At 37.8% G+C, this 27847-nt stretch overlaps 1 protein-coding gene across 1 annotated transcript in view; it reads left to right on the top strand.

Moving 5' to 3' along the window:
- The window catches only part of LOC145981202 (solute carrier family 23 member 1-like), a 72324-nt gene extending 52313 nt beyond the window's left edge, over positions 1–20011 (top strand). The window contains exons 8-14 of the mRNA XM_083114326.1: positions 445–558; positions 5254–5393; positions 11390–11537; positions 12712–12791; positions 14411–14552; positions 17599–17728; positions 18917–20011. Of these exons, the coding sequence (XP_082970452.1) occupies positions 445–558; positions 5254–5393; positions 11390–11537; positions 12712–12791; positions 14411–14552; positions 17599–17728; positions 18917–18998 (836 nt within the window). The 3' untranslated portion in view covers positions 18999–20011. The remainder of the gene's footprint in view (positions 1–444; positions 559–5253; positions 5394–11389; positions 11538–12711; positions 12792–14410; positions 14553–17598; positions 17729–18916) is intronic.
- Positions 20012–27847: the final 7836 nt, after the last annotated feature.

Below are 27847 nucleotides of genomic sequence, written 5' to 3'. Positions count from 1 at the left end.
AAAATTAATGTATAAAAGATTTCCTTTTAACAAGTAGACTGCTGTATATTGATTGATTGATTGATTTACTTTATTTTACTTCGCTTCTTGTGCCACTTTTGGCTAACTGCGAAGAAGGCGATGAGTGATGATATCACGAAATTGATGAATGGACACTCACAAACATCCATGCCCAGGCCAGGATTCGAATCCGGGACCCCTGGCGTCATAGCACGATGTGCTAACCACTCCGCCACTGTATATCTATGTGCACTAAATGTATTAACAATTGCATTATTATTCTTTATTATTGTTGTTATTTAAAGAGTGCGTTTGGGTTCAGACATATTTGATATATCTGCTCGTGCTTGCACAAAGACTTGTGAAGATAGTTATTTCAAAATTTTAAATAGAGTCGTCTTGTTTCATAATTCGGTCAATATAAACAATTACGTTCATTTTCAGGACAGTGGGGATTACCGACGGTAACAGCAGCAGGAGTATTGGGAATGCTGGCGGGAGTGTTTGGATGTACCGTCGAATCTGTCGGATATTATCCACTTGTTGCGAAAATGTGTGGTAAGTTATACTCATCATATTAGGCTATTTTTCTTTATATTTAGTAACATTTTCTACTTACATCACGTGGCTTTCCTTTTGGAAATAACATTATCGACCATGAACGACATCTTTACGCCTTCCTCAAAATTCCCCACGACATCCCCTAAAATTGTGCAATGAATGCAAATATACATGAGAGAATTGAAACAAAAAATATAATCACGTGCTATCTTGGAAATACCCAATATTCTCTTAAATGCGAATACTTTAGAGGACGTAAAGATACTTTTGCCCCAAACCAGCTATAGCTCTTTTCAGTTCTTACGGCGGGCGTTCTAGAAGCTGGCAGGGGAAATGGGGTGCGGAGAAGCGACCAATCCAGCGCGATAAGAAACGTAGCGGCCAGTAGAACGAGTTTCACGTAGTGCTTTTTCCGGCCGCGTCGTGTCTCTCGGCGCCACTGCTGTTGTCTGGTTGGTCTGTTGCGTAATCCCCGCTCCCCACTTCCCCTGCCAGCTTCTAGAGCGCCCGCCGTAAGAACTGAAAAGAGCTATAGTCTGGCAGAATTAACTTGAGACAAATGGCTGTCGGCGCCGCTGCAGGAGTACCAACCTACAGCGAACGCTTGACTCTCACGCGAATCACGGCCAATCAGCTGACAACGGGAGATTTGAAAAATAATTACATTGTGTAACGGAAATATCACTGTATTAAGAGGACATGCTAAGAAAATTATAAGCATTATAAGTATTCTATCTTACACAATAAATGGATAAACAGTTTATTCTTTACCTTTAATCCGTAATTTGAAAACACTGCCACTTCGCTTGCTTCGCCAGTCACTGCACGTGAGTCCATTCAACAGTTGGTAACATTTCGCGCGCCCGAGCATTAGAGTGAGTTTCCATTGGCCCGTTACAGCGGAAAGTCCCCCGCTCTAGCCAATCCGAGCGCAGTTGCATCACTCACAGAGCGGCCATTTCTCTCAAGTTAATTCTGCCGGACTTTTTTTGTAGCTAATGCATACGTCTTTCAAATTTGAGAGGGTGAAGTTGGAATTAAAACCACTGCGTTCTACTTAACAACAAACCAGTGTTCGATGTAAGGGGTTAGGGGGCCGTCATCCCCCACTCAGCAAAATATGAGTAAGGAACCCCCCTCAACATTGTTCACGGTGTTGAATCATGCAAACATTTCCCAATCTACCTATCTATTTAAGTTTGAAGCAAAGAGATCCTCACCTATCAAATTTCCAAAATAAATATAAAAATCGTGGATGTTTATTTTTGAGAATATTAATATAGTCAAATTAGGGTAGAGTCAAATTACTTCACTATGTGTGTGTGTGTGTGTGTGTGTGTGTGTGTGTGTGTGTGTGTGTGTGTGTGTGATTTTGCAAAAATACAAGTCTCATTCCTCAACTTCTGTATTTATACAGTATGTAACATTCTTATTCGTACACACGGATTTTCAAAGAAAATGCTTTAATATCTGAAAGGAATACACTCTTTTGAAATTGTTTCTTTGCAATTCAATAACTAATATCATTAGGAACATAAAATCTTACCCAAATTCTGTATAATCAATGACAATAATAAATTAAATGAAACTGAAAGAGAAACATGCCATTTTTTGTACAACTTTTCTATTCGTACACTTAATAATATAGAAGAAGAAAGTATATTCAGAGCAAATTGACTGACAGTTCTAATACTTTGATGCGTATCCTTTGGCTTTAATTACTTCTTGACACCTGTTCTTCATAGAATTAACCAGTCTCCGACATATTTCAGAGCTTATTTTATTCCACTCGGCTTGCACAACAGTTTTCAACTCTTGTTTGGACTTGACGCCTGCTTTATGGACTCGCCTCTTCAAAATTGCCCATAAATACTCAATGGAATTTAAGTCTGGACTTTGAGCTAGTGTTTGTAGTAGTTTGGGTACATTCCATATTAGCCAATTCATGTTAACTTACGCCTTATGCTTGTCTTGTTGGAATCTGTAGATAGACGGCGTGTCCATTATTTGGGCACTCTGCTTTATATTGTTCTTCAATATGTCCAAATAGGCATATGCATCCATGATATCATCAATAAACTGGATGGTACCAAAACATTTGGACGATATACAGCCCCAAATCATTAATGACTAACCACCGTGTTTAACTGTTGGAACTGTGTTAATGTGATCATTGTCTTTATTTGATTTTCTCCAGACCCTATTTATCCCATCTGACCCGTATATATTAATCTTGGACTCGTCTAACCATATGACACTATCCCAAAATTCCTGGTCCTTGTGGATGTGCTCTTTCGCGAATGAAAGCCTATTCCTGCGATTCACCTTATTTACATACGGCCTCTTTCGTGGTATTCTGCCATGATATCCATGCTTCCACAAGGCACGTCGGACAGTTTGATCGTACATAACATTTTATACTAACTGTCGTAACTGAGGAACACTTAGTCGGGGTTTTTCTCGCACTCTTTTTAAAATAAAGCGTTCATCACGTTTATTCAACTGTCTCTTTTGGTTTTCTCGGCACATTCTGTGTTGAACCTTCCCCTAAATTTGTTTACTATGTATTGAACTGTGGAGTGTGATTTATTGACTGTTTGTCCAATTTTTCTTAACGAATAACCTCTAAGGGCCAAATTCACCCTTCAGATCGGAACTAAGTTCCTTCACCTTGCACATTTCGACCACGCTGATAGATAGACGATACGCCTACAACAATACCTACGCCAGATTTCCGCTTGACGGGGAGCGCGCCTGCATGTTCAAACTTGTTACGAAGTTGCAAACTGCACGAAATCGCCCGAATAGCGGTGGCTTTGTATACGAGGAAGATTGAAACTCTTGCCTGCAAGAATAACAATGTTGCATGAAACAGCGTGTTTTTCTCTTTTCACACAAATTATATGCTCTGTTTATACACTTTGAACATACATTTTTATTGACATTTGTTGGTGAAACTTTCTATAACATTAATTTCCAGGTACATATGAAAATGATTATATTTACTAGTAGATATGACATTTTTCCTCGTAAATTCTATGTGTACGAATAACAATGTTACATACTGTATAATAGTGTAAAGAATGGTGGTCAGAGTTAATTCACTTCTATACGTACTATAGGCGTATAATCACCATTTCAAGAACTATTAGTATTTCACTGAATATTAATACAAATACTGTAAATTATTTTTATTTAGTGATTGTAAGTGCATTTTTTGCTAAATGATCTGATTACATAGGGCAATCGTCGAAAATTATGCTGATTTTTTTAATGGTTTTTCGATGTTTTACGTAATATACAATTGGTTCCTGGGCGCAAAAAACACAATTAACGGAGATATTTGGTCCTAAAGTATGGCTCACGTAAGTAAAAACTGCCATCTCTGAGTACTTCCGCTTATTTTTATTAGTAAAAACAGTTTATATCTAAACTAAAATAGCGAAAAAACACGTCGGATATTCCTATCAGCTCCTAACAACGTAAATTTAAAGCAGCTATTGTGGAATATCGTGTTGGGTGCTATATTCACTTGCGCGAAGAATTCGGGCTGTTCTGCTTCCCGGTAAGGGGTAACAGACATACTTTACTTCACAATAACACATCTCCGCAAGCTAAAAACGGAAAACGTTAATAAACAACACAATATTCATAAACCATGCAAAATATTTAACTTTCTCGAGGGGTACAGAGGGTCAAGGGTACCTAAATTATATAATAAATTGTGCCATACCCATTTGGCTTGATGACTTCAACAGTCTCGGCATAAAATTACAATCTTTGTGCTGAAATATCTCGACTTTTATTGTCACTCACGGTACTCTTACACATACAGATTGTCAAATTTCCCTGTACGCGACCTTTTGCATAGCCTACATAAAAATTGTAAATAACACCCGTTGCTAGAAGATTGTATTCTTGTTTTGTGCCGCATTTCTCTCGTACTTCAGTCAGGAGGTAGCACAGCAACTCGTAACAGTTGTGAAAGCCAGGAAGAAACATAAGTTGTTCTTACCCCTGATCCCAGAGGTCCGATAAGGAGATAAGGAAAAGGAACAGAAGGCATTCACGATGTGTCCGAATATTAAAGTGGCCTCTTTTTGCAGTTTTTAATCCATTTTTTGAGCAGATATTCTTATCGGAACTGCACCTACAGTTTACGGTGCGATCCGAACCACTATAAGGGTGTTTTGACGACGACAAAAGGTTGAATAATAAAGTATTTTAAGATATATTAGTTAAACGGCGAATATAACTTTTAATTAATACGTATGCATATTGTTAATTTCGAAATATTGTGAAACATTCAGAAAATGTGCCCTCTCCGAGTATTAATGTGAGTTACTGTATGTCCTTCCGAATTTCCCCTCTAAAGTCTTGCCTAATTTATTAATGTATTTTTTATATTTTTCCCCAAATTTTTATCAGATAGTGTTCTATGAACTAATTTGTTATCAGAGCGGTCCCGGGTTCGAATTCCGGATGGGCATCGATATTGTTTCCGAGTGTCCCTTCATCAATTTCAACATATCACTCATCATCGTCGTCACGATTAGCCAAAATCGTATGATAAGCGACGCTAAGTAACAAAAATCGAATCAATTAAGCAAATCACTGATCAATAAGCTTTCCAACTTGTCTCGCTATGAAGCCATAATAATATTGAGAATACAAGATATGTTTTAATTGCAGAGGCACCTCCCCCACCAAAACACGTCATCAACCGAGGAATAGGTACCGAAGGATTGGGCTGTGTCCTTGCTGGTTTATGGGGCTCAGGAAATGGAACTAACACTTTTGGAGAAAATGTCGGAGCTATTGGTGTAACAAAGGTATTTAACAGTGACATTCTTCTAAAGGATACGAACTTATATTACGTCTTACTTACTTGTTTGAAAGCAGCGTCACCAGCGAACATCTCTCCTGTAGATTTAATGTTAACATACACGTATTATTTTCTTGACAACTCAGTATCAATTTTTTTTCATTGTCTTCTGTCTATGCAAGAGATTAAACAATAAACTTCTTACTAAAGCACCGAAGAATCATTGGCTTCATCGTATGCACACGCATAACAACAGATCATGTACTTTGTTCTTGTTAATTTTGTCGACAGTGGCAAATAAATAGGAACACTGTATTAATTACTATAATAGTGTCTTCATTATGAAATAGTTTTATAAAACACAGAGCACGTACACTACTCGTGGCAAAACAGATTCCGTTATTTCCATCAATTTAAAAATCACACCGTGGCCATTCTCAGCAAGGTTATTAGAAGTTTAGGTTGGGCCAATCCGTTGTTTACTCGTGATGACGAAACGACGGTAAGAGGTGAATTTATCCATGAAATGAATTCCAAATTTATGCGGTAGTGTTGCACTATGCAGATAGGAAACCATGCCAGAAACTGAACACACGAAATCGAGGACACAAATGAGCATTTCCACCCATTTACATTTTGTGGCTTCAGACAAATTGAAAATAAATATAGATAGTTACTTATTGTCATGCGGGACAGAATATTATTGATCGGAACGGGAATTTTTTTTAAATCCCGACATTCGGGACGGGAAATATTCACAATTTCTCGACTAGTCGGGAAATCTCAAATTCTCATTTTCACCTTAAGTGATTTTCTTTGCATTTCTGGAATGAAAACTAACAATTTCCGATAAGTTCCAGACACTTGTAATGCAGAAAACGTCAAGAATTAATACCGTTTTAAAATGACCATTCGGTATTTCCCGACTGCTCGGGATCCAGAAAAGTAGGGAAGTCATTTGCTGTAGTCGGGATAGGGATGGAATTTTTCTTTCCGATCCCGGTCCCGACTTTTCGAGATACCGCACACCACTTTTTATTATTATTTATTTTAGTTCAGCACAAGATACATCTTCCAAGTACGTTAAACTTAATATATACGTTATATACGTTTTTCAAAAGGATTCTTCGGTCACCGAGCTTTGGATTCGTGTGTGAACGCTAACGTGAATCATGCTAAGCTAGAATCTGCAGTGCGCATTTCTTCCCAGAAGATTATGTACGTAATCTGAAAAGTCAACTTTTAGGTTTACATCGAAGAAAGATCCTTAAGCAAGATGCCTTCGACTCTGTATTATGAGCAGGAATGTAGGGAGTATAATCCTGGTAAATACTTCGCCTACCATTTCTTTGCCATTGGTGTACAATTCTCTCTCGCTTTTTCCCTACATATTCACATAAAGCAATAAAAATACAAACTGCTAACTTTTCATTCCATTTTGGTTATTTATTAAACGGTACGTGTTTGTATTTATATTTGATAAATTTCCTTGCTCTTCCGGCCATTTAAGTCAATTGAGATGATGAAGAAGTGATAAAATAGATGAATGACCAATCACAGTTCCCCTTACTTAGAAGAGCGACCACAAGAAAAAGAACCTTCGTCGAAAAGTCCCGCGCTCCTTCCTCCTCTTCCGTTCAACTCGGGCTATAAGAGAGCATGCTCCACTCTTCCCCTCCCCTCCACACTGGAGTACGGTTCTCAGGACTCGTGAGTCTGCGCAGGTTTCTTTGCTTGTGGTTCCACTATAATAGTAATATAAAATTGTACACTCACCTCACTTAGTTCTCCGGCAGTTTGTTTCTTTATACATCATATTTGGAGAAGATACAATCATATACAATTCAATCTATAGTTATACGTACACTGTATATAACACACCTGGATGTATAGGGTCAAGGAAAACAAAGAAATGAGCATAATTTTCTCTTCGGTGAAGATGTTGAACCTAACCCCATGCTAACCCAAAAGAAACTCAAATAATGAATTCGACAATGTAAATTGATGAGATTTAGTAAATCATTTGATGAAGTGAACTAATTCTGAGTGGACTAATCGCAAAGTACATAATCAGCTCAGACCCTATTACTTCTTCATGGTATGTGACGTAAAGTACCCGCCCAACCGTTTGACGGCGTTAGTGGTTATCGCATCTCCTTTTCTACAGCCTGTAGTACACATCCTCATCTAGACATTGTTCTTGTTCTGGTGTTTAATATCTGCATACTGCAGCACAGTCGTTTTGTCATTTCATGTGACTTCACATTGAAGTGATGCATTCACTTGGCCGGTCACACGTCATCGCACGCAAAAACTTCAACCGTTACCATGGTTTTCGGCTGATTCTCAGAGAGTTGCACCGTTTACCTGCTGCGCAATTCGGGATATGCTGTTTCCTCTTGCATCCGGTGGCGGCGCTGCTTAGATGTTCGTTCTTCTGTTGTCTCTTATTACTTCAACGTTGTGAATATTTGTGTTACATGAAGATAATAGTGTGTCGTGTAGAGGCTTTGAAAACTTATTTTTCAGCCATTTTTAAGGAAATTAACAGTTTTTTTTACGCATACTTACTCGTACGTAATTCTACCAAACCGTATTTCTTTGATTTGGAACAAGACGACGCAAGAAAGGTGCAAGTGGGGCAGACGACATACCAGACAGTACACCCAAATCAACAGACAAGTAATACTTGAGAAATAAACAAAATTTTATCTCGTCCGGGTTCGAAAATCTGGGGGACAGGGGGATTTCCGCCACCAACAATCTTGGCCACAAAAATCCCCCACCAAAATTTCCAGGGAGGGGAGAGCTTTTGTTATAACAACAAAATATAAGCATTTAGTTTTGATTTAAATATACTTTACTAAGGATAATATTGAAAACGCACGCTCTCTCTTGCAAGAGATCAATAACAGATCTACACCAATAGCAATGTATGCTTAATAAAAGTAAAACAATAATGCAATAAGTATGAAATGTAATTGATTTATATTAATAGAAAGCAATAACTAAACAAAAACTATTTCATTTCAACTATTACATAGCAAAACTATTTCAATTGTTTTGTAATTAATTAACATCTTTAACCAGTTAGTAAAGGAATTAGTTTGCTACTTTATATACCTATATCTGCTATAAAGGAATTAATTTGTTACTTTTATGTAGGCCTATATGTATTTAATAATAATGTATTTATAAATTTTTAGTAACTTATTGTAAATTTAATAACATTATAACATAAATATGTACATTATATAATTACATATTTGCGTGCGTGCCCCACCAGTCTTCAATGATTTTGCACCCTCTCGACTATGTTCTTTTTCATGTGATGGGTATAACGACCATAAGAAAAACAAATATCGCCTCTCCACTCACTGCGTTATTGATAGGTCCGGCCACAGGCCGTCTGCTGCGTTCGGATATTTTCGCCGACAATTGTGTGATGTAGGTTGCAGACACATCTGAAATTTACACTGAAATATAGTTATCACGTGTTTTATTATATGGCTTACGAAAGTTTTTTTTTTTTTTTTAACAGTTAAGTTCAGTACTGGAAGTGGAAATTCCTTGTGTTTTTTTTTTTTCGAGTTTCGGAATAGGAAGGGAGATGCTTGTGGACGCATATTTGCTAAGTTCGTTATGATGCTACACCAGGTGGCCACACAGGAAGCTATTTTTTGTTCGAAACTCGTCAGTTCTGTCCGAGATGCTAGCGGATAATGTGCCCTGCGATAATAGCGATGCTTCTAATGATTTGCTTTTGTTGTGTAAAGCGAACATAGCGTACAGTACGAAACTCTGTGTGGCCAGCATAGGCGTAGTTAGGTGGGGGCTAGGGGCAGAACCGGACATTATCCCCCTCACAAACTCACTACAAGTACGTTTCTATGCACATTTAAAAGAGAAGCTGTCATAGTTTGATTGAGATTTTAAGTTTGTTTTAAGTCCACTTTATACACAGAAATGGACTGGACCTACAGTTTAAAGTTGGATCCTAACCCCTATGAGTCTCCACCGGGTATCGAACCCAGGACCCCTTGATTCGCTGTTATTGTAGAGACTTGAGTAGAATAGCAGTTTTGTTGGGGAAAATGAACGCCTGAATGTCACGTGAATGCAAATGTGTCGCGATCGTGAAGAATAAATTTAAGTTATGTTGTTGTTGTGTTGAGTTGGTGTTTTAAGTCCTCTTTATGCACAGTAAGGCTAATCGGGACTGGACCTACTGTTTAAAGTGGGATCCGAACCACTTGTGCCTCCACCGGGTATCGAACCCGGGATCCCTTGATTACAAGGCGGCGACGCTACCACTGTGTCATCGAGGAGGCCTTACATTTAAGTTAGTCCTGCGTAATTGCTTTATTAAATGGTGATCACTACAGTTCATTAGTGAAACTCCTTTTTCCACTTCGTGGGGCAACATTCAGAAGTTCTGCTAAAAATTTGAAATTGAATTTGACATGCCCATTAACTCATCAAAACGAAAACGAGTAGACCCAACTAGATTTAAAGAGTTTTCTGTTTTATCAACCACCGGAGCAACAGACTATCAAGAGGAAAAAGCAATAGAAATAATAATAATAATAATAAAAATGATTTTATTAGAGTATTGGTGAACGATTGTGTACTACAGACTTTTAGATGCCGTCATCAATCATTTTGAGTAAGTTGTTTTTTTGTTTGTTTTACGTTCACTTTTTGCACAGGTAGGTTAATATAGACTGGACCTACAGTTTAAAGTTGGATCCGAACCACTATGTTCCTCCACCGGGCATCGAGTACGGGACGCCTTGATTACAAGGCGACGGCACTACGGCTACGCCAACCAGGGACACTCTACCAATCACTTTGAAAAGTGATTTTCGAAAGACCGCTTATGCATTGCTCGTGCTATAGACCACGTCACGAAATGTAATATCGAGAGTTCAATAGCTTTCACTGCAAATTGTAGTGAAATCAGAAAAATGCAAAGTTTAGTTGTAAAAAAATTAGACAATTTTTATTTACTATTTCATTACCTAGTATTTTCAAATGCATTTTAGCATTATAATTTGTTCATTACCACGAAGGTAGGACTACATAATATTATTGTTTTTATTCTAAAGAAGACATGCTATACCATCTATAATAGTGTATTTTTTTCCTTTCTACAAAAGAGTCACTCGATATCATATCAACACAATTCCAATAGGGATCACCTGTTTCCCCAGTGTAATGCACGTCATGATTGTCGTATTAAAGCGTGAATAATGTTAGCCCCTTCAAATGGACTGACTAAACTCCGCCTACGTGCCCAGTCACTTTGTCAGTAAAGGAAGCTATTTTTGCTCGGTATCATGAACGTCCGCAGGATTTTATCAGGGAGGGGTAAGCAAGGTAATTTTTCCACGAGAAGTGGGAGGAGGAGGAATATTTTTCCTCATAGGTGTTGCCCTTCAAAAAACAAATTATGTTCCTGCAAAGCCATTATAGTAACATAAATTACTGTGACTGAAATTAAATATATTTTAGCATGACAAATTTTCCAGGATATCATCCATTGCAGGATTCAAGTATAGGGAATCCCACTTACTTTTAGGACCAAGATAAATGCCCAATATTATTATTATAAACATTAACTAGAAAAAAAATATTACAATATTACACCTGACCAAATACAAAATAAATTAAGTCCGAAGGGAAAATTGTTTCACAAAAGTTTTTAGTTTCATTTTGTGCTCAGAGAGGCTAAACGGGACTGGACCTACAGTTTAAAGTTGGGAACCGAACCATCGTGGCCATGCGCCTCCACTGGGGATCGAACTTGGGATCTCTTGATTACAAGGCGACCCATGTTTACGCAGATGCATTATTATTGTCCATGCGTGCCACTTTTCCATTTTGTTAAGAAATGTATTTTTGGCTCAATTACGCGTACAATTCGGCTATGGACCGTGCGTGCATTACTAAGTAATTAGTTATAAAACAACAAGAGTTAACTTCTTTTATTTCTGTATCCAGATAGGCAGTCGCAGAGTTATCCAGTACGCCGCCATCTTGATGATCATCCAGGGAATTATCAGCAAATTTGGGGCGGTGTTCATCATAATTCCAGAGCCTGTAGTAGGGGGAATGTTTTGCGTGATGTTTGGAATGATATGCGCATTTGGTAAGTTGGTTAACTTTTGAACTGCACTATTTTTTTTTAGACATATCCCATAAGTCGATTTGTTTCTGTCACAGTTCTCAATATATCAATGTCATTTTATGTGTATTGCAATCTATGTTCCAACATATATCCGTAGCATTGTGTTCATTTGCTCGAAATATTAATATGAATAACATTAAGTATTATTGTCCTTTAATTATATTAGTCTCTTAATCACGTTTGATTTTTTACAAATTTAGGAAATGTTGCTTGTAAAATACAGGGTGATCCACAAATGTGATACGAATTAACTTTAAACGACATAAACGTCTCTATACACAACATAGGAAAGGGGGGGGGAACTTGTTAGCGTATATTGCCAACATGGCGGCTATCTTTAAGTCCACCATCTTGGAGTCAACTTCATGTTTTGAAATGGAAAGGTGGTCATTTCCATCTGGAAATGCATAACCAAAAGAGGGTTAGAAATTATGGATAAAAACCATGGATCATATGGATATTAGAGAGCATTTGGATAAGGGGTAACATCAATATTTAACCTCAAAAGGAGGGAGGACTTTGTCGAAAGTCTATAAATGATGTTATTGAGACAGAAGTTGGCCAAGGGCAGTTTCCTTGGTCGAAGGTGTGGATATTGATATTTTTTAAATTACTACCTTGTGGTTTCTCCCACTTCTATCTAATTAACATGAATGGCAAATAACTTCTTGGATTATGTTCTGTACACGGTAAATGTTAAAATCAGTGATAAATAATTTCCTAGAGAGAGTATACAATCATTCAATATTATTAATATGAATAGCCTGAGATCATCTTACCTTAAAACCTACTTAACGTGAAACTTAATAGGTGGGAAACAACTCAGATTACAATGAAAACGATGCCATATATTCCTTAGAGAAGAAGTGAGTTTACCCGTACTCAGTACCATGACATTATTATTATTAAAATGAATAGCCAGAGTCCCACTACTGAAACTGCAACCTGCAGGAAACTAACAACTAGTAAAAATGTTACTTACATAGTAAAGTTTATAATGTGATAAGTTTTACAAATTCCCTACAGTGAGGTATAGGGTTATATTGTTCCACGGTGTACAAGCTTACAAATATTTACTTAAATTCTATTCATTCTATAATCTGCAGTATTTCATTACTCGAATTTCATTTTGCAGGTTTATCGAATCTACAATATGTTGACTTGAATTCTCCGAGAAACCTCTATATTCTTGGATTCTCCTTATTTTTTGGAATGGTAAGTTGTGTCACTGGGCATCCTAGAAAGAGAGGGCAGGGGAGGGCCAAGCCCCTTTGAAAGTAGATGCCATGTGGAAATAGTATATTTCATACATGGAAATTCATCCAAATAAAATACATTTCAGTGATTGTTGTAGGTAATTATAAGACTGGCGTAAGTCTGTGGAAGTAACGCAGGAAACAGATTTTTAATTCCTTCTTTGCCCGTCCCTGGAAAAAAACCTATGGATGATCATTGTGTGTATGCGTAATCATTTAAAAAAAAATAGTCGTTAGTTTTATTCTTGGGAACGGAATTGTGATCATTATTATCAACAGAAAATATGAATACTATACTAAATTATAACAGACGTGATATTACGGCAGAGTTTATGCACATAGACTAATTGGGATTGGGCTTTTCAGTTGCACTTAGAATTTGACACACTGATTAGAACTTTGGACACTCATTAGTAGGGACATTGAATTTTCGCGATGCGCGAAATCGCGAAATGTGAAAACAAATATGCAATTTTGAACATTCTGCACGTAACTACACCCCCAATGATGAAATATGCATGAGTTTTATTCGCGAAGTAATGCGAAATGTGTACTTTTCCACGAAATGAACGCTTTTTTCGCGAAATAACCGTGAAATATCATCAAATTAAGTAGAAAACACGCAAAAACCGGCAATCGAGGTTGTGCACGCAAACTGTCGATTTGTAACGAAACGTTTGCCTAAAGTTTCCTACCACTTCCAGCTGAAGAACGTTTTATCTTCGATCACATCAGGAAGACGCTGCAAATTGGGATTTCCCATGCACATAATCTCAGTTCGAAAACTTCGCTCCCTGTCAAGCTGCATTCCTTTCTTCCCCCGAATGTCTACTCAACTTCCAGTTTCATTGAACTTGCTAGCTGTAGCAGCGATAAGATTAGTCTGTTCCCGCACATCAAGGGAAACAATGGTGTCATTTGTGTTCAGTCATGAATGAATTTTGTTTATCATCATGTGATTTTCAACATGTGATTGTGTATGTGCAGTAGTGATTATTTTATTTGCTGGACAGCAAGGATATCCTTTAAATACATAATAATAATAAAAATAAATCACTTGAGATATGCAATTTAGAAATGAAGTGATTTTGTGTTGATGTTTTATTTTTGGTTGGACAGCTAAGTACTTGTGCATGTGTACAGTATATAAAAATGAAGTAGTTTATCAATTTATAGCTCTTTTGTATGTTGTTTCCTCTCATAATGAAAAAGTGTGTGCCAATTTTTTTTTCACCGCTGGTATATACCGCTGATCTAACATTTTATTTACTGCTCTCCTCAGTTTTTATTTACCATAAATTTGTCTCCCTACAGTCATTAGGTTGGCTATATGTTCTATTTATTCCTATTTGTCTTCTCTTATTTTAGTTTCGTTTCTCTCTCACACTTATCGTTTTAGTAAACGAAATGAATGTACTATTTATATTTGTCTCTTTCAGTAACCATGTTTACCTTTTATCTGATATTTGCTTCCTCTACACTCTTTTTCATTAATTTATTTTCCTAGTGTATGTTCTTAAATGATTCATACTAATTTGTGGAAATTTTTCTATAAAATCATCCATAACTTCCTTACAGGTGTTGTCGAAATGGATGATCGCTCATCCACATGCCATCGACACAGGTAACAGCATTTTGGATGGGATTCTCACTGTTCTTCTGAGCACCAGCATCCTCGTGGGAGGGGTCAGTGGATGTATATTAGATCACGTGATACCAGGTAAGGATTCTCTGACCCCATGACTACCTGTATGTTACGGTCATACGTTCTCTAATGTAAATTACAGTTAGGCCTACTGGTGAGAGCTGATATTACTTGCACATGGTCGTCGCCAGAAAATGTTGTAAGATAGAACTCGAATAGTAATAATAATAATAATAATAACGGTTATGAATATTATTGTACAATAAGAACTATTATAAACCAATAAAAAGTTTTATTATTTTGGGAAGACTCTTCAACTCGATCCACTAGATAAATGAAAATTTAGCACAACTGTTTTTCATTTCTTATATTTCACATAGTTAGTGTACTTAAATGTACAGTTACTGTATTATTATTAGTATTATTATTATTTTACATTTCACATAGCACTGAATACATAGTTATTGTATTATTAACATTTTCACACATCGTTCAAGAAAACGCCTTGAAGGTTAGGAACAAATTTTTGCTATAAAATTTATGTTGTGTGACCTCTCATGTAAAATTAATTTTCTCCTTTTGAGACTAACCTCTACTCTGCCGAGGGGGGTCGTCAGAAAGTAACCCCGGTTTCGCCGAGGCCTTTGGCGCGAATTTTAAATTCGTTCACTTATTTGATAAAAATGTTATAACTCGTAGACTATTTGACCAATCTACTTCCGGTAACTTTTGTTTTGCAGCTAGAACATCAGGGCATGCAACCGTGCATAAATCAAAACGCCAAAGCTAATAAGAGGGGTCCGACAAGATAATAAAAAAACAGGAATTTTGTAATCAGCTGCATGGTCGATATATCAACCAAAATACGAGTCGAGGCTAAACTATTATTCGTGCATGATGTTGCTTTATTTTTCATTCAACCACTAGGGCTCTGAGGGGCGAGCCTCCGTGAAGACATCTGAATGCCAGCTTCCGTCTGGATTCACAGCCAGTATAATTGTCTGTGGGGATTCGTGTTGTGTCGTCTTTATATTTTTTTGATCGTCCATCAATTCATCTAATTTTATCGCAATTCATCCTTACCTTCGCAATTAGCCAAAAGTTGCAGAAGTAAAATAAACCAAATCAATCCTTCAACCAGGTCCGTAGCCAGCCTGGCACTGCCGTCAGCCCCCCTATCACAGCCGGCAGCCAATTGACATTAGGTAAAACTACATATTTTGTATAATTTGTTTACAGTGAAGAGTGAAAACGTAGTTAGCAAATATTATTTTGCTCACAACTTGGTGAAGAATGAATTCAAAGAGCATAAACAGCTGCTATTATATTCGTTCATCTTGTTTATGAGCCGGAGTCTAAGTAGCGGCAAGTATTTAGAACATTCTCTTCTCTAGACTTCAGAAAGTTCCTTCATACGGAACATCTATATCTCTACCTTGCCTGCCCCGTTTAGACAGAAATCTGTAATTTTGTCGTCATCATGCAAATTCCCTTCCCATCTGCGTCAAATATCTCATAGTGGTTCGGATCCCACCTTAAACTGTAGGTCCAGTCCCAAGTAGCCTTTTTGTGCATAAAGTGGTCAACAGTTCCCAAGTATGGAGTGTGCAGTAAGGGATGATGTAGCAGTCAATTAACATTTCAAGCGATTTTTTTAAAGGTATACAAAAATTGTAGTATTTGTGTGCTATACCTATATTTTATATAACTTATATAACATACAAAATTTACCTTAATTTAATAGTGCTACGTTTTTAAAAAATGGACTTGTTTTACAAAGCCCCCCCCCTCGATAGCCCGTGAGCGCCCCCTGGAAATCAATTCTAGCTACGGGCCTGCATTCAACTACTCCACGACGGCCCTCGGATTGTTTTTTACTAATCTTGGTTGTTACTTTGGTTAGACTACCGGATTTGTAGTAAAAACACAGATCTGTCGTAGGCTCGATCACCACCACAGCCAAAAAGAAATGTGTTCACCTGAAGATTAGAGAAGACGTTCTCTCTCGCAACGTAGTGTTAGAATAAGTATGGTTAAACGCAGTAGGCAATGGATAATGTCCAAATAACATAACATGCTAATGTAGAACCATTGTCACGAACATTCAGAGAATTATTGAATATTAGCTGATTTCTCGGCGTTGACCGGGTATTTATTTATCCCAATCTTATATTAGACAGGAAAATAATGAATTCTAACTATAGTGTAAAAGGAACTTGGAGTTGAACGGCATTTGGAGTGCAACTATTCATCTTAGCGACCCCGAAAACTATGGATTCCACACTAATATCGGTCGTTTTACATGTCACCCCTTCCCACCCCATCCCCTAGGGTGCCAGAAGTGTCTTATTGAATATAAAAGTACTATGAACATTGTTTGATATCGGATAGGAAAATATAGCATGGGAGAATCGTCTCAACATGTTCATAGCACAAGAAGGTTAGCATATTGAACACATTGTGTAACTTTCATATGCCCATAACTTCCTTATCATTAAAGTTTTCATAAATCTGACTTCACCACTGGTGAAATTCTGGCCCAAAACCATACCCCACATGCTCCCCTTCCCATTTAAAGAACTGAAGTTGGATCCAAGATGGCGGTCACCAAGATTGCGGACGTTGTCATGACATGCACCAAAAAGTTTCTTCCTAGGCCTAACATATTACTACCATGACGAATTGCTGCAATCTACACTCCCTTTCATTTTATAAGGGGTGGTCAGCGACTTTTGACTCAGCCTGTAGATATCGGTGAGTTTTGTATCTATAGCTTCTCGATATAAATTTTACATCAAATGTAACCTCAAGGTATTGGCTGTATTGTTATGCAGTCAAACCATATGTAAGTACAGTCAGCGTCAATAAAAATGGGTCTCATAGATCCTGGAATCAAGTATTTTACTCCCTTGTAAGGCGTTATGTGTATTGCCTAACTCTATGGCGGTGGTACAACTTTTTACTGAAAATTTGCTATTAAAATCTACCGTAGAGTTATGCAACACACACAACGCCTTGCAGAGATCTAGGTGTCCCATTTGTATTGCCGGTGACTGTACGTTTTCTTCAGTTACACATATATAACAGTTATATAATACAGCTCATTTTTTCTCTTGAAAAGGTACGAGGGAAGAAAGAGGAGTGATTGCATGGGAAGAACAACTGAAAGTGGAGAATTTTGAAGATGAGGAGAAGATTAAAGAGCAAAGAAGAACGTACGACTTTCCTTTCGGCATGAATCTTTTGAGGCAGTAAGTATAGTGTCAGGAGAGTAGGCAGGATTTCTTTCCAGTGGGGTCAAACTTTCGATAAAGAAAAGTGTGTTGGAGAATTGTTGGGGAAAAGAGTTCACTGAAATAATCTATAGTGCATTCATAAAATACTAAATTTACCAGAATGTTACCAAGGGCGTATTTAGAGACTACTCAAAGCGGTCCGAATCCCCGAAATTATTTTGAGCAGCTGTCGACGGCGATTTAGTCTGTAAACTCAACAATGCTATTTTCCACCTCTTGAAGGTTTCTGAAGTGGGAATCCACTTGCTGCAGGAACTGGAACAGGTGATAAGTCTGAAGGGACCAGGTCAGGGGAATAAGTCGCATGAGGCAGAACTTCCTAACGCAATGAATAGAACGTCTCCTTAGTTCATTTCGCCGTGTGCGGCCTTCCGTTATCATGCAGCAATATCCATAGCCTAGTCCCACTGTCGGTAAATGACCTTTCCCTCTCAATTTTGTCGCTCAAACGAATCAGCTGAACGTCAAACAAATCATTTCCTTCGGTTAATCAGCATTTTTCCTTAGTTGATATGCAAAAAGAATGCTACTTCTGTTCACTACTGCTTCTTTATGTTACGTCATCTGGTAGTCGGGTATTTTAACTTTTTAGGTTGGTACTGGAGTGCCCAAACATGGCGAGGCAAGTTCTAATTTGCGCAATCTCAGTAAAGTGTAATATGTGAATTAACTTGTACACCCGATATTTACATGAATGTAATATTTGAATTCCTACTTAGATATTACAAAACATTAGAAATGAACGAGTTGTGGTATTCTTCTTCTTCTTCTTCTTTTGTGCAAGCTTATTTTTGCTGCACGGAGGAGGAAGTACGATTTGCTTCAGGCGGGAAACGCCTTCGACCTCTCTAGTGACATCTACATATACTCAATGATTGTTACTAATTTTTTAAAAAATGGGCTTGCGATTTCTCAATTGTTCCAGCAGCACTGGTAATACGGTTATTGGTGTTATAACGTACGGAGTTAGTAAAATTAGGGGGGGGGGATTTGTAGATGTAAATGTTGTCACGAATAAAACACACTTGTAGTTAAGAAGGCAAAGATATACAATCGTTACATGGTAGCCTAACTGTGGCAGTCAATTTTATGCTGAATCAAATTACTCAACCACTATAAAAATACTGTTCATTCTCTTTACAGATGTGATTGTGCAAAGCATATACCATTTTTTCCAACATACGAACCTGGAAAATTACAACTCTGTAACAAAAAATTGAAATAACCTGACGTTGGGAATTTACAATTGGCAGACGCACCGTAGCCATATTGGTGACATGGTGCTCTGTTCTGCTGAGCTCCCCTACAGTGGTGGCTCAGGTGGATTTTCGGTTCCAGGAACAACAGCGAACCGAAGTTCGAATGAAAGAGAAAGACGCGATGTGGAATATTCAAGAATCGAGGAGAGATGCAGAGGATCAACTCAATACGAAATTTAAAATTATGAGTGTGAATGGATCTGACTCGCAGCACTTTGTATGTCGTCTCGAAACGTACTACACTTCTTGGTAGAACAAAATTGAATAATGCTAGTTTCATACTTACATGATAAACAACTGTAGATGCATTTAATGTAGAAACATATACTAGAGCAGGAGTTCCCAGACTTTTTCGTTTCACGGTACCCTTAGGGTTCCAAGATTTTTTCCGCGGCACCCAAGTCAGAATGTAGGCCTATCTGACACTCAGTGTGGTAAGGTTGCTTGCCTGAAGTTAAAAAAGTAACACGTATTTCAAATTCAAAAACATTGTATATGTAAAAAGTACTGAATAAGCACATAGTTGAAACAATCATATTATTTCATTGAAAATATTGGAACGTTATTACAGAATAATCATACTTAACTTCTCAGTGCGTATCAAAAACTGGACATGGTTCATGAAATACATTGTATATTTTAAAAACCATAGAGTTGCTGACCAAGGCAGTTTATTAAGATTTAAAAACACTTTGCATGTAACGTTTCTACCCTCTATCAGGGTCTTCTTCAGACGAAGAACTAAACTAATAATCTGATACCCTGATAGAGGGTAGTAGAAACGTTACATGCAAAGTGTTTTTAAATCTTAATAAACTGTCTTGGTCAGCAACTCTATGGCTTTTAATATGGAAACAAGAGTAAATTATATTACCATTGTCTATTTTACTGTCTTGCACTGGTTGTGTGCAAAATAGCATTAGTAGCACACGAGAGCCATAAATGTGTATAAGGGAGCCATACTGAACATGATTCTTTGGATACAATAAAGTGTTTGAAATCATATTTGTTGTTGTTTATCACTTTCTTGGCGCCCATATCCTTTTTGTAACTTACAGTCAATCAGATCGTCCTCTATGTTTTTAGCTTCATTCTTTGATGCCCAAGGACGAATTGCGTTGTCTGAGGATTGATTCGGCATGGATGGAGGCTCTTGGTTGATCAAGGAGAAATTCAAAGTCAAGGTCAGTAGCTGACCGTGAAAACTAGACGTGTTAAGGCTGAATGCAGTGTGGGTGGAAAGTTTAGTCGACCCCTTCAAACTGACATCTTTAATTTGATTGCAGGAAGAAGTAAAATACAATCGGTAAAAAAATCAATCTCAGCAGAATAACTAAAGAAAAAATAACTCTAAAGTAGATTGAATGGTGAAAAACAAGTTGTGATTTTGAGGAAAGACTTTTCTAAATTCGATTTCTTTAAGTGATTTTTTTATTATTTTTTATTTATTACGTCTTGTTTGTCATGACGAAGTTAATGCTTTGTAGCCTTTTCCACCACTTAACCATGTTTACATCGAAATATTAGTATATGAAATTGAAAAAAAAACAACTTTAAACCATTATATAAAAAGGGAAATATTGAAAACAAAGAAAGAAAAATATAAAATTACAAAGAATTTTCTTTTAAAAAAAATACATAGAGGAATAAAAGTCTAACCTAAGCTCACGGGCATATAACAAAACACACACACATATACATACGCTCACATATTCATGGCAGTAATTTGGAATTTGAAATATTAAATTGAATAAGGGGTTTCAATGTTTACCTACATTTAACTGTATTTAATTTTGAATGATCACAGAGTATAAATTTCATGACTAAAAATGCCCGGCTTGTAAAGATTTGACATTTGATAACAGTCCCGCAAGCCCCGCGGTGCAAGGGGGGGGGGGGTGCGCAATAAGAATGATAAATTAAGAAAGACCGATATTTCACAAAAATTATAATAATTAATGATTGGAAAGGTTTAAGTAAAAACATAAAAAAACATGAAATATCTCGAATTCACTTGAATGCATGTGTAACATATAGTGTCTGGAAAAATCGTAAAGATAAAGATGTACAAAAAAAAAATGTTGCAACAAGGTCTGGATAAGTGGCTCAAAAACATTAAAATACTTTTGTCCTGCTATTCAAAATGAACGTATTACACTGACTTCAAAACAGATGTTGAGTGGCATAATAGATGATGATCTAAAGGCACCATTTCCCCCCTTATTTTCGATACAACCAAAGATATTACTAAAATTGATCAATTGCCAGTTGTAATAAGACACGTCAATATTAAACCTATTGTGTCCATACCTTTCGTACCAGTTTTTACATTGATTCAAATTGTATGTACGTATTTTCATATTTGTATGTACCTAATATAAATGTAGGCTTGAATTAATATTTTATAAACGAGTAGGGGCACAAAACTGAAAGTTGCGGGGGGAGGGGCGCAGATCGTGTTAGTTATACTCATATCTATCACGATAGCTTTCATTTACCCGACCTTCTCTTTATCAGCAAAGTACGTTGGGTCTTGCGTATCTGAATACATGATGACAGTATCACATTACACTCCAAGTGGAGGGACGGTCTCGTATCTTACCTACAGCCAGGGTGCGAAATCATTCATGATTGGTGGGGGAAGGGAGATCTTAATCTACACACACACACACACACACACACACACACACACACACACACTTATATATATATATATATATATATATATATATATATATACATATATACATATAATACGTAGCCTATTTATAATAATAAATATACAAGTAAATTATGATTTAAAATACATTATTATTATAATTATTATTAAGTACCGTGCGTCCATTTCGATCTTCAGCCGAGAGATTGGGAGAAGCGTGGCGGGCGGCGCTGACGGAGATGCCGACATTTGCGGCCTGTAATGCCCGTTTATTTTTATGGACATATGCAGACATTTATATAAATATTGCAAAACGAGCACTAACCTGTGTTATAAGAGTACGGTTTTAATTTTAGTAGCTTAGTGGCTGTATGTGCCGATGATTTTGACACGCCCACCTCTTGTGAAACACGGCGTAGAGGTTTGTTTGGAGAACGTTCTAACGCTGCACCAATATCATCGAGTTTTGTTTCGGTTAGAATCCGTCGTTTTTGCTTAGGTGTTTTAAAATTTAACGATCCAGTTTCTCGTAATTTAAGGACAAGATGTCTAACCGTATCTCTATGTGGAGTTGAAACGCCTGGGAATTTCTGTACAAATTACTTACACACGTCTCGACACGAGTCTGTTTTCACGTACGTGTCATACATAAAAAATCTTTGTTCTAACGTGAACCTTGCGGCTGGCATTCCAATCGTCTCACTGCCATAACACACATACACACTGCAATAACACAAACAAGTAACTGCAAGTAGCCAAGAATAACACTCTTGCGCCCAGTACGAAATTAACACGCTCTTGGTTTACATTGCTCGCCACTATATTCACAGCTCTGTCTTCATCTAGTCGCGAAGGAACACAAAAACACGAGCTCGGAGATTTCGGATTACAAGGAAGCTCACGAAAACCGTTCACTTTTAACGGTTTCGTCTGCAGCATAATCTTGATACAGTGTTGCACATTCGAAACCTCCAAACGATTCTCATCGCCACAAAATTCTTTCAAGGATATAAACTTAAGCAGGACGTTACTGGTCAAAACTATGATTAAAATGCTTTATTATCTGTGGCTCTTAACATCGTTTCTAAAGCGTATTTATTTGTGTATATAAGAGCAGAACTTGGATGAATTACAGAAGAACTTTTGCGTGTTATAACACAGGTTAATGCTCGTTTTGCAATATTTATATAAATGTCTGCATATGTCCATAAAAATAAGCGGGCATTACAGGCCGCAAATGTCGGCATCTCCGTCATCGCCGCCCGCCACGCTTCTCCCGATCTCTCGGCTGAAGATCGAAATGGACGCACGGTATGTACATATACGTATATATAAAGTAGGAAACTAATTCCTATACTGATTGGTTAAGGTTGTCAATAAATGACAGAATAGTTCAAATATTTTTATTATCTTTTAAGTTCTTGTTTAGTTTTGGCTTTCTAGTAGTATAAATCAATTTGATTTCATAGTTATATTTGCCTTGCATTGATATTTTACCTTTATTATTAATATATTATATCAATATAACATTTGTTATTGGTGTTAAGATCTGTAAATAGTCTCTTGAATGAGAGAGAGAGAGAAAGTATGCAATGCAACACTCACAAACACATTACTTTGTGTGTGTTCTCGATACTATCTTTAGTAAAGCATATATGAAGTAAAAAATAATTGCTCGCCTTTTGTTTTTATAACAAACACTCTTCCCCCGGAAATTTTTGGTGGGGGGGGGTTGAAGCCAAGATTGTTGGTGGGGGGAAATCCCCCTGTCCCCCAGGATTTCGCACCCTGCCTACAGCACGAGTATTGGGAGGGGTACTCCTTCAACACACGTGCGGGCCACAAACTAAGGCACTGGTAGTTGAACTTCCTGACTTGCTATTTACTTTTTGCCTTGGCATTATTTGGATGTTGGAATGAATAATGGGCACGTCTCTAAATTGAAAGCGGGTATTGTTACCTTCTGGGTGGCTAAAATTAAAGTTGCCGTCCTCAGAGCCAGCGGCGGCGGCAGGATTAATCATGTAGGGGTGCTGAGGGGGGTGCGGAAAGAAATTTAGTGGGTGCGATGCTGAAAATAAAGAAAACATGAAACACACATACAACCTTTCAAAACTGGGGAAGGGAGGCAAGGACAGTTTACTTTCCCTTGATAGATAAGGTTTAGCACAGTGCGGGGGCAAAAATAGCAAAAAGCGGGGAGCAACTACACCCCTAATCGCCACCTCTGATTAACATAAATTACTGACTGAAATGTAATTATATGTGTGAAGTACTATATAACTTTAGATTGACATCCATTTTTCCAGGGAGACTGTGCCCCCTTGCCCTCCCCCTGAACGTCCATGATGATATGTATTAAGTCTTATACTCCAAGATAGTGGTCATGCAGTGCAAACATTCAGATACAAGTTACAGTCTCATTGAACTATGTAGTGAAATACAAAATGAAATTACCCTTGTCTTTAAAAACAATTTTTGAACCTTTTCAATGTAATGTAATGGAGGTACTACAAAATACATAGTACCTTCCGTCTGCTACTTCAGGACAAAAACGAAGTGCACATCAACTTCGTCTTCGTTAAAATCCCTTCTGCCGCACTATCCCCAACAAGGAACTGTAAAATTTCTTCGTGAACATTGGGCATCTTCCTAACATTTAAAAAAAAAAAAAAAAAAGCCTGAAGGTACGTTTGCTAGACATGTTACGTGGAACAAATACATAGAACGTGTTAACAAGAAAACTACCCTGCATGTTACAACTCGCATTAACTACAATTTCCCGATACCTTACCTTTGAAAGCAGCTGAAATTTTTGCTTCAGTGCTAGGAAGAACAAGCATGAGGAAAATAAACAACTCACATTAAGCTATAGGCAATTATCGAAAACCAAACAGACCACTTGAAGAAACAAACGAAGAAATATTCATAACAACAATGCTGACGAAATTTAAAACGGCTGCTGCTCTTTGTAGAAGCTGCCACCAGTACAGGAAAGTATGTGATCGTCATCTCTTTCAGTGCTTGCCTGTTGCAATAATAACGGTCTTACTACAGCACTTAACATTCGGCGCTCAATATGACGACATGACATAATATGACACTCTAAGGGTTAGTGTTTTTAGTTGAACGTAGGGGTGGTGAAGGGGGGGTGCAAAAGGTCCCCCTCGCGCCGCCCCTGCTCCGAGCCCCCTGGAGGTCGTTCGAAGAAACTAATTACGTCGAATACGTAGGCGTATACACTGACGTACGCAGAGGGGGGTTGATGCGGTTAAAGGCCCCTCCGAAATGAAGGGAGAAAATCAACATTTTCAAATAAAAGCTCTGACGAACTCCGAAAGCAACAGTTGTAAATGCAAATCCCCCTGAAAATGACCAGCAATTGCCATTTTTGAGAGTGGAAAGTTCTAAATATACGAAATGTCTTATTGTGTATGCGCTCTCTACAAAGCAGCCAGGGGTGCATTTTTTAAAAAAACATTGGGTTTGGGTTCTTATAAGTTTTTTTAAAAAAAAAAATATCATAAAGCCTCCCTTCCATTACCGCCACACCCCCTATATGCCTTCATGGCGTGGTGCTAAGCACAGGGGAACATTTTACCTTTTTTCACCTTTACCTCCCTTCCATTACTATTTTAAATCTTATTTCCTGATTTTTAATAAGCAAATACATAACAATAACAAATAATAACAATAACTAGACAAATTATTGAGCCCATTTAAGTTGGTGCCACTGAAAACAGCTATGTACTATACGCCTTTACAATTCCAGCCCCCTGAAAAAAATCCTACGTACGCCAGTGTACCAGCATATGCATCTAATATCAGAAATAAGCATGTGAATAGGTTAGGCATGTTAGTTCTAGTGATGTTAACGGTTTTTTTTGCAAAGTAGATAATAAATACGTGCCGTCACTGCTGACAGTGTATCTCCAAGTTGTTAATGCTATCGTTTTCCGCTCGTATCGCCGACTAACTTTCAGAGTGGGTAGAGGTCGCCAAGAGCATTTCTTTATAACATTTTGCTCGTTAACGCTTCGTTTCTACGCTACGAGCTCTCAAAAATGCATTATTTATATTGTGTACCGCATGTCCCAATCAATTCTATTGATGCTGCAGCATTAGGCCCATTCCTGAAATAGGCTCAGATGAAAACAGACGAGAATTTTCCGAAAGCCGAACAGTTTTCTTTTGCTACATTAACCTGGAAATAAATCTTAGAATGAAATTTGAAGCCCCAATTTCGGACGCCTAGACACAGCGTTACTTATTATACAGTTACTATTATTCTCTGCGCTGTGACGTAACTATAACGTCGTTGTGTTTATTGTTCACCGAAGATTTCTAGTTAATGCTATCAATTTTACGTTAAACAGTTTACTTAGTAATTTAGCTGCGTTTTTGCAATATCTTGGCGATTGTTGCCACTTGCAGCATCAGGCCCAATTTCGTCTTCATCCGGCCCTGGTCCCAATTCGATCAGGCTATGAGGATGAAATGGGCTTTAAAAAAAAACCAAAACGTTCAAATATCCACACACCACACAGTATGCTCTGTTAAACCACATGTCCCACAGAAATTTTGAGAAAATCCAAATTTTCAAATGAAAGCAATACAGAATTCGTGAGTAAATGTAAACCCACCAGAAAATGACCCCGATTAGGCGATTACCATTTTTGTCTTTTAACAACTTCTAAAAGAAGGTTAAAAATGATAACGAATATTTCATAGTGTGCTTACGCTAGCGTACTCAAGGTTCGAACCCCTTTGCTTGCTAACACGGTTCAGTGGATACAACAGCAAAAAAAAAACAAAAAAAACGAGCACATGCCCCATTCTCCTTTCTGCTGAAGTTTCTCCCCACTCCCTGTCCTTTCTTGGTAAATGTGGGAGTCACATGATCTCCCTTAACGGAAGGACAGGCAGTCTTGCTGCAAACCGCGCCAAAACACAACACGACTAATCTCGCACAGGATAGCCAGAACTGGGCCATGGCTAATGAGAGTCCTTCCTTCGTGTTGGAGCCAGTGGACATTGTGAGTAGCTAAAGTGAAAACTTGTTCTATTTCTTCTACATCTTCTCGACTTGTGTTCACTTTTTTTGCGGATTTTGAGCGCAGTACCGTAACCAGACCTTTACAAGCAATTCAACACGTCAAACCCGTAACCACATGTCAAATGCAAGGACACGTATTTAGGGGCGGGTGTGGGGGGGGGGGAGGGGGATGAAGACCAGGACCTCCAGACTATGGATGGCCACAAAATACAGATTACAATAATCTTATTTCAGTGGTACAGACAATGAGATACCACTTTCAAGATGCAGAAACCAGGGTTGTTAACAGTGGCGAAGCCTCATAAGAGGCCCGGAGGCCGGGCCTACCCTAATATATTTGGCTATTACGGATTATTTTATTCTTATAATTTCATTGAACGACGCCTTAATACAAGAAAACTGAAATTCCACGCCTTACGATAATTTCCACAAATTTCCATCCCTGCCAGGGGCTCTATCGTCGCATGTTGAGCACTTCGCCGAGGGCCTCAGCTGGTCCCACGACATTCTATGTGATTCATGCGGGAAAGCATAATTTCAGGGGCGCGTTTGCCCGAAATGGACACAGTGAGTCCTGCCTCACGCAGTGATGCCAACCCTAGCGTAATTGTGCTAAACGTAGTACAATTTGAACTTTGTTGTCACCTAGCAGCATGTGTTTGGGATAATGGTAAAGTATAGAATCATCTATAAACATGCGCCCCTGGGAGACAGATAAATTGAATTCAGAGGAATATATTTTGAAAAAATAAATTTAAAGAAAATCTTATTTGATCATTTGATCTGATTATTATCAGATCTTATTTGTTTCAAACAAGAGGTAGCATGCCGATCCAGCTACATCTGGTCCACCGTCTTCTTTTCATCTTTTCTTTATCTTTCCTTACTTAGCTCACAAAGAACATTTTATTGAAGGAAATTGCTAGAAAGTTGGGGTCACAGATAAAACAAGCCGCAGCCTTTTGTAGTCGTCGAATTTTCTCAAACTTTTTCAAGCGATTGAACCAATTATATTGGTTAAACCCTTATAATTAATTTAATGGGGGGGGGGGAATTACCAATATTGTATACTAATCAACAACGCATGTTCACATCGTAAC

The sequence above is a fragment of the Lepisma saccharinum genome, chromosome 29 (assembly GCF_977018435.1).
Source record: "Lepisma saccharinum chromosome 29, izLepSacc3.1, whole genome shotgun sequence".
Lineage (NCBI taxonomy): Eukaryota > Metazoa > Arthropoda > Insecta > Zygentoma > Lepismatidae > Lepisma > Lepisma saccharinum.
Note: the sequence above shows the minus strand (reverse complement) of the source record. Positions and strands in the feature narration are given on the sequence as shown.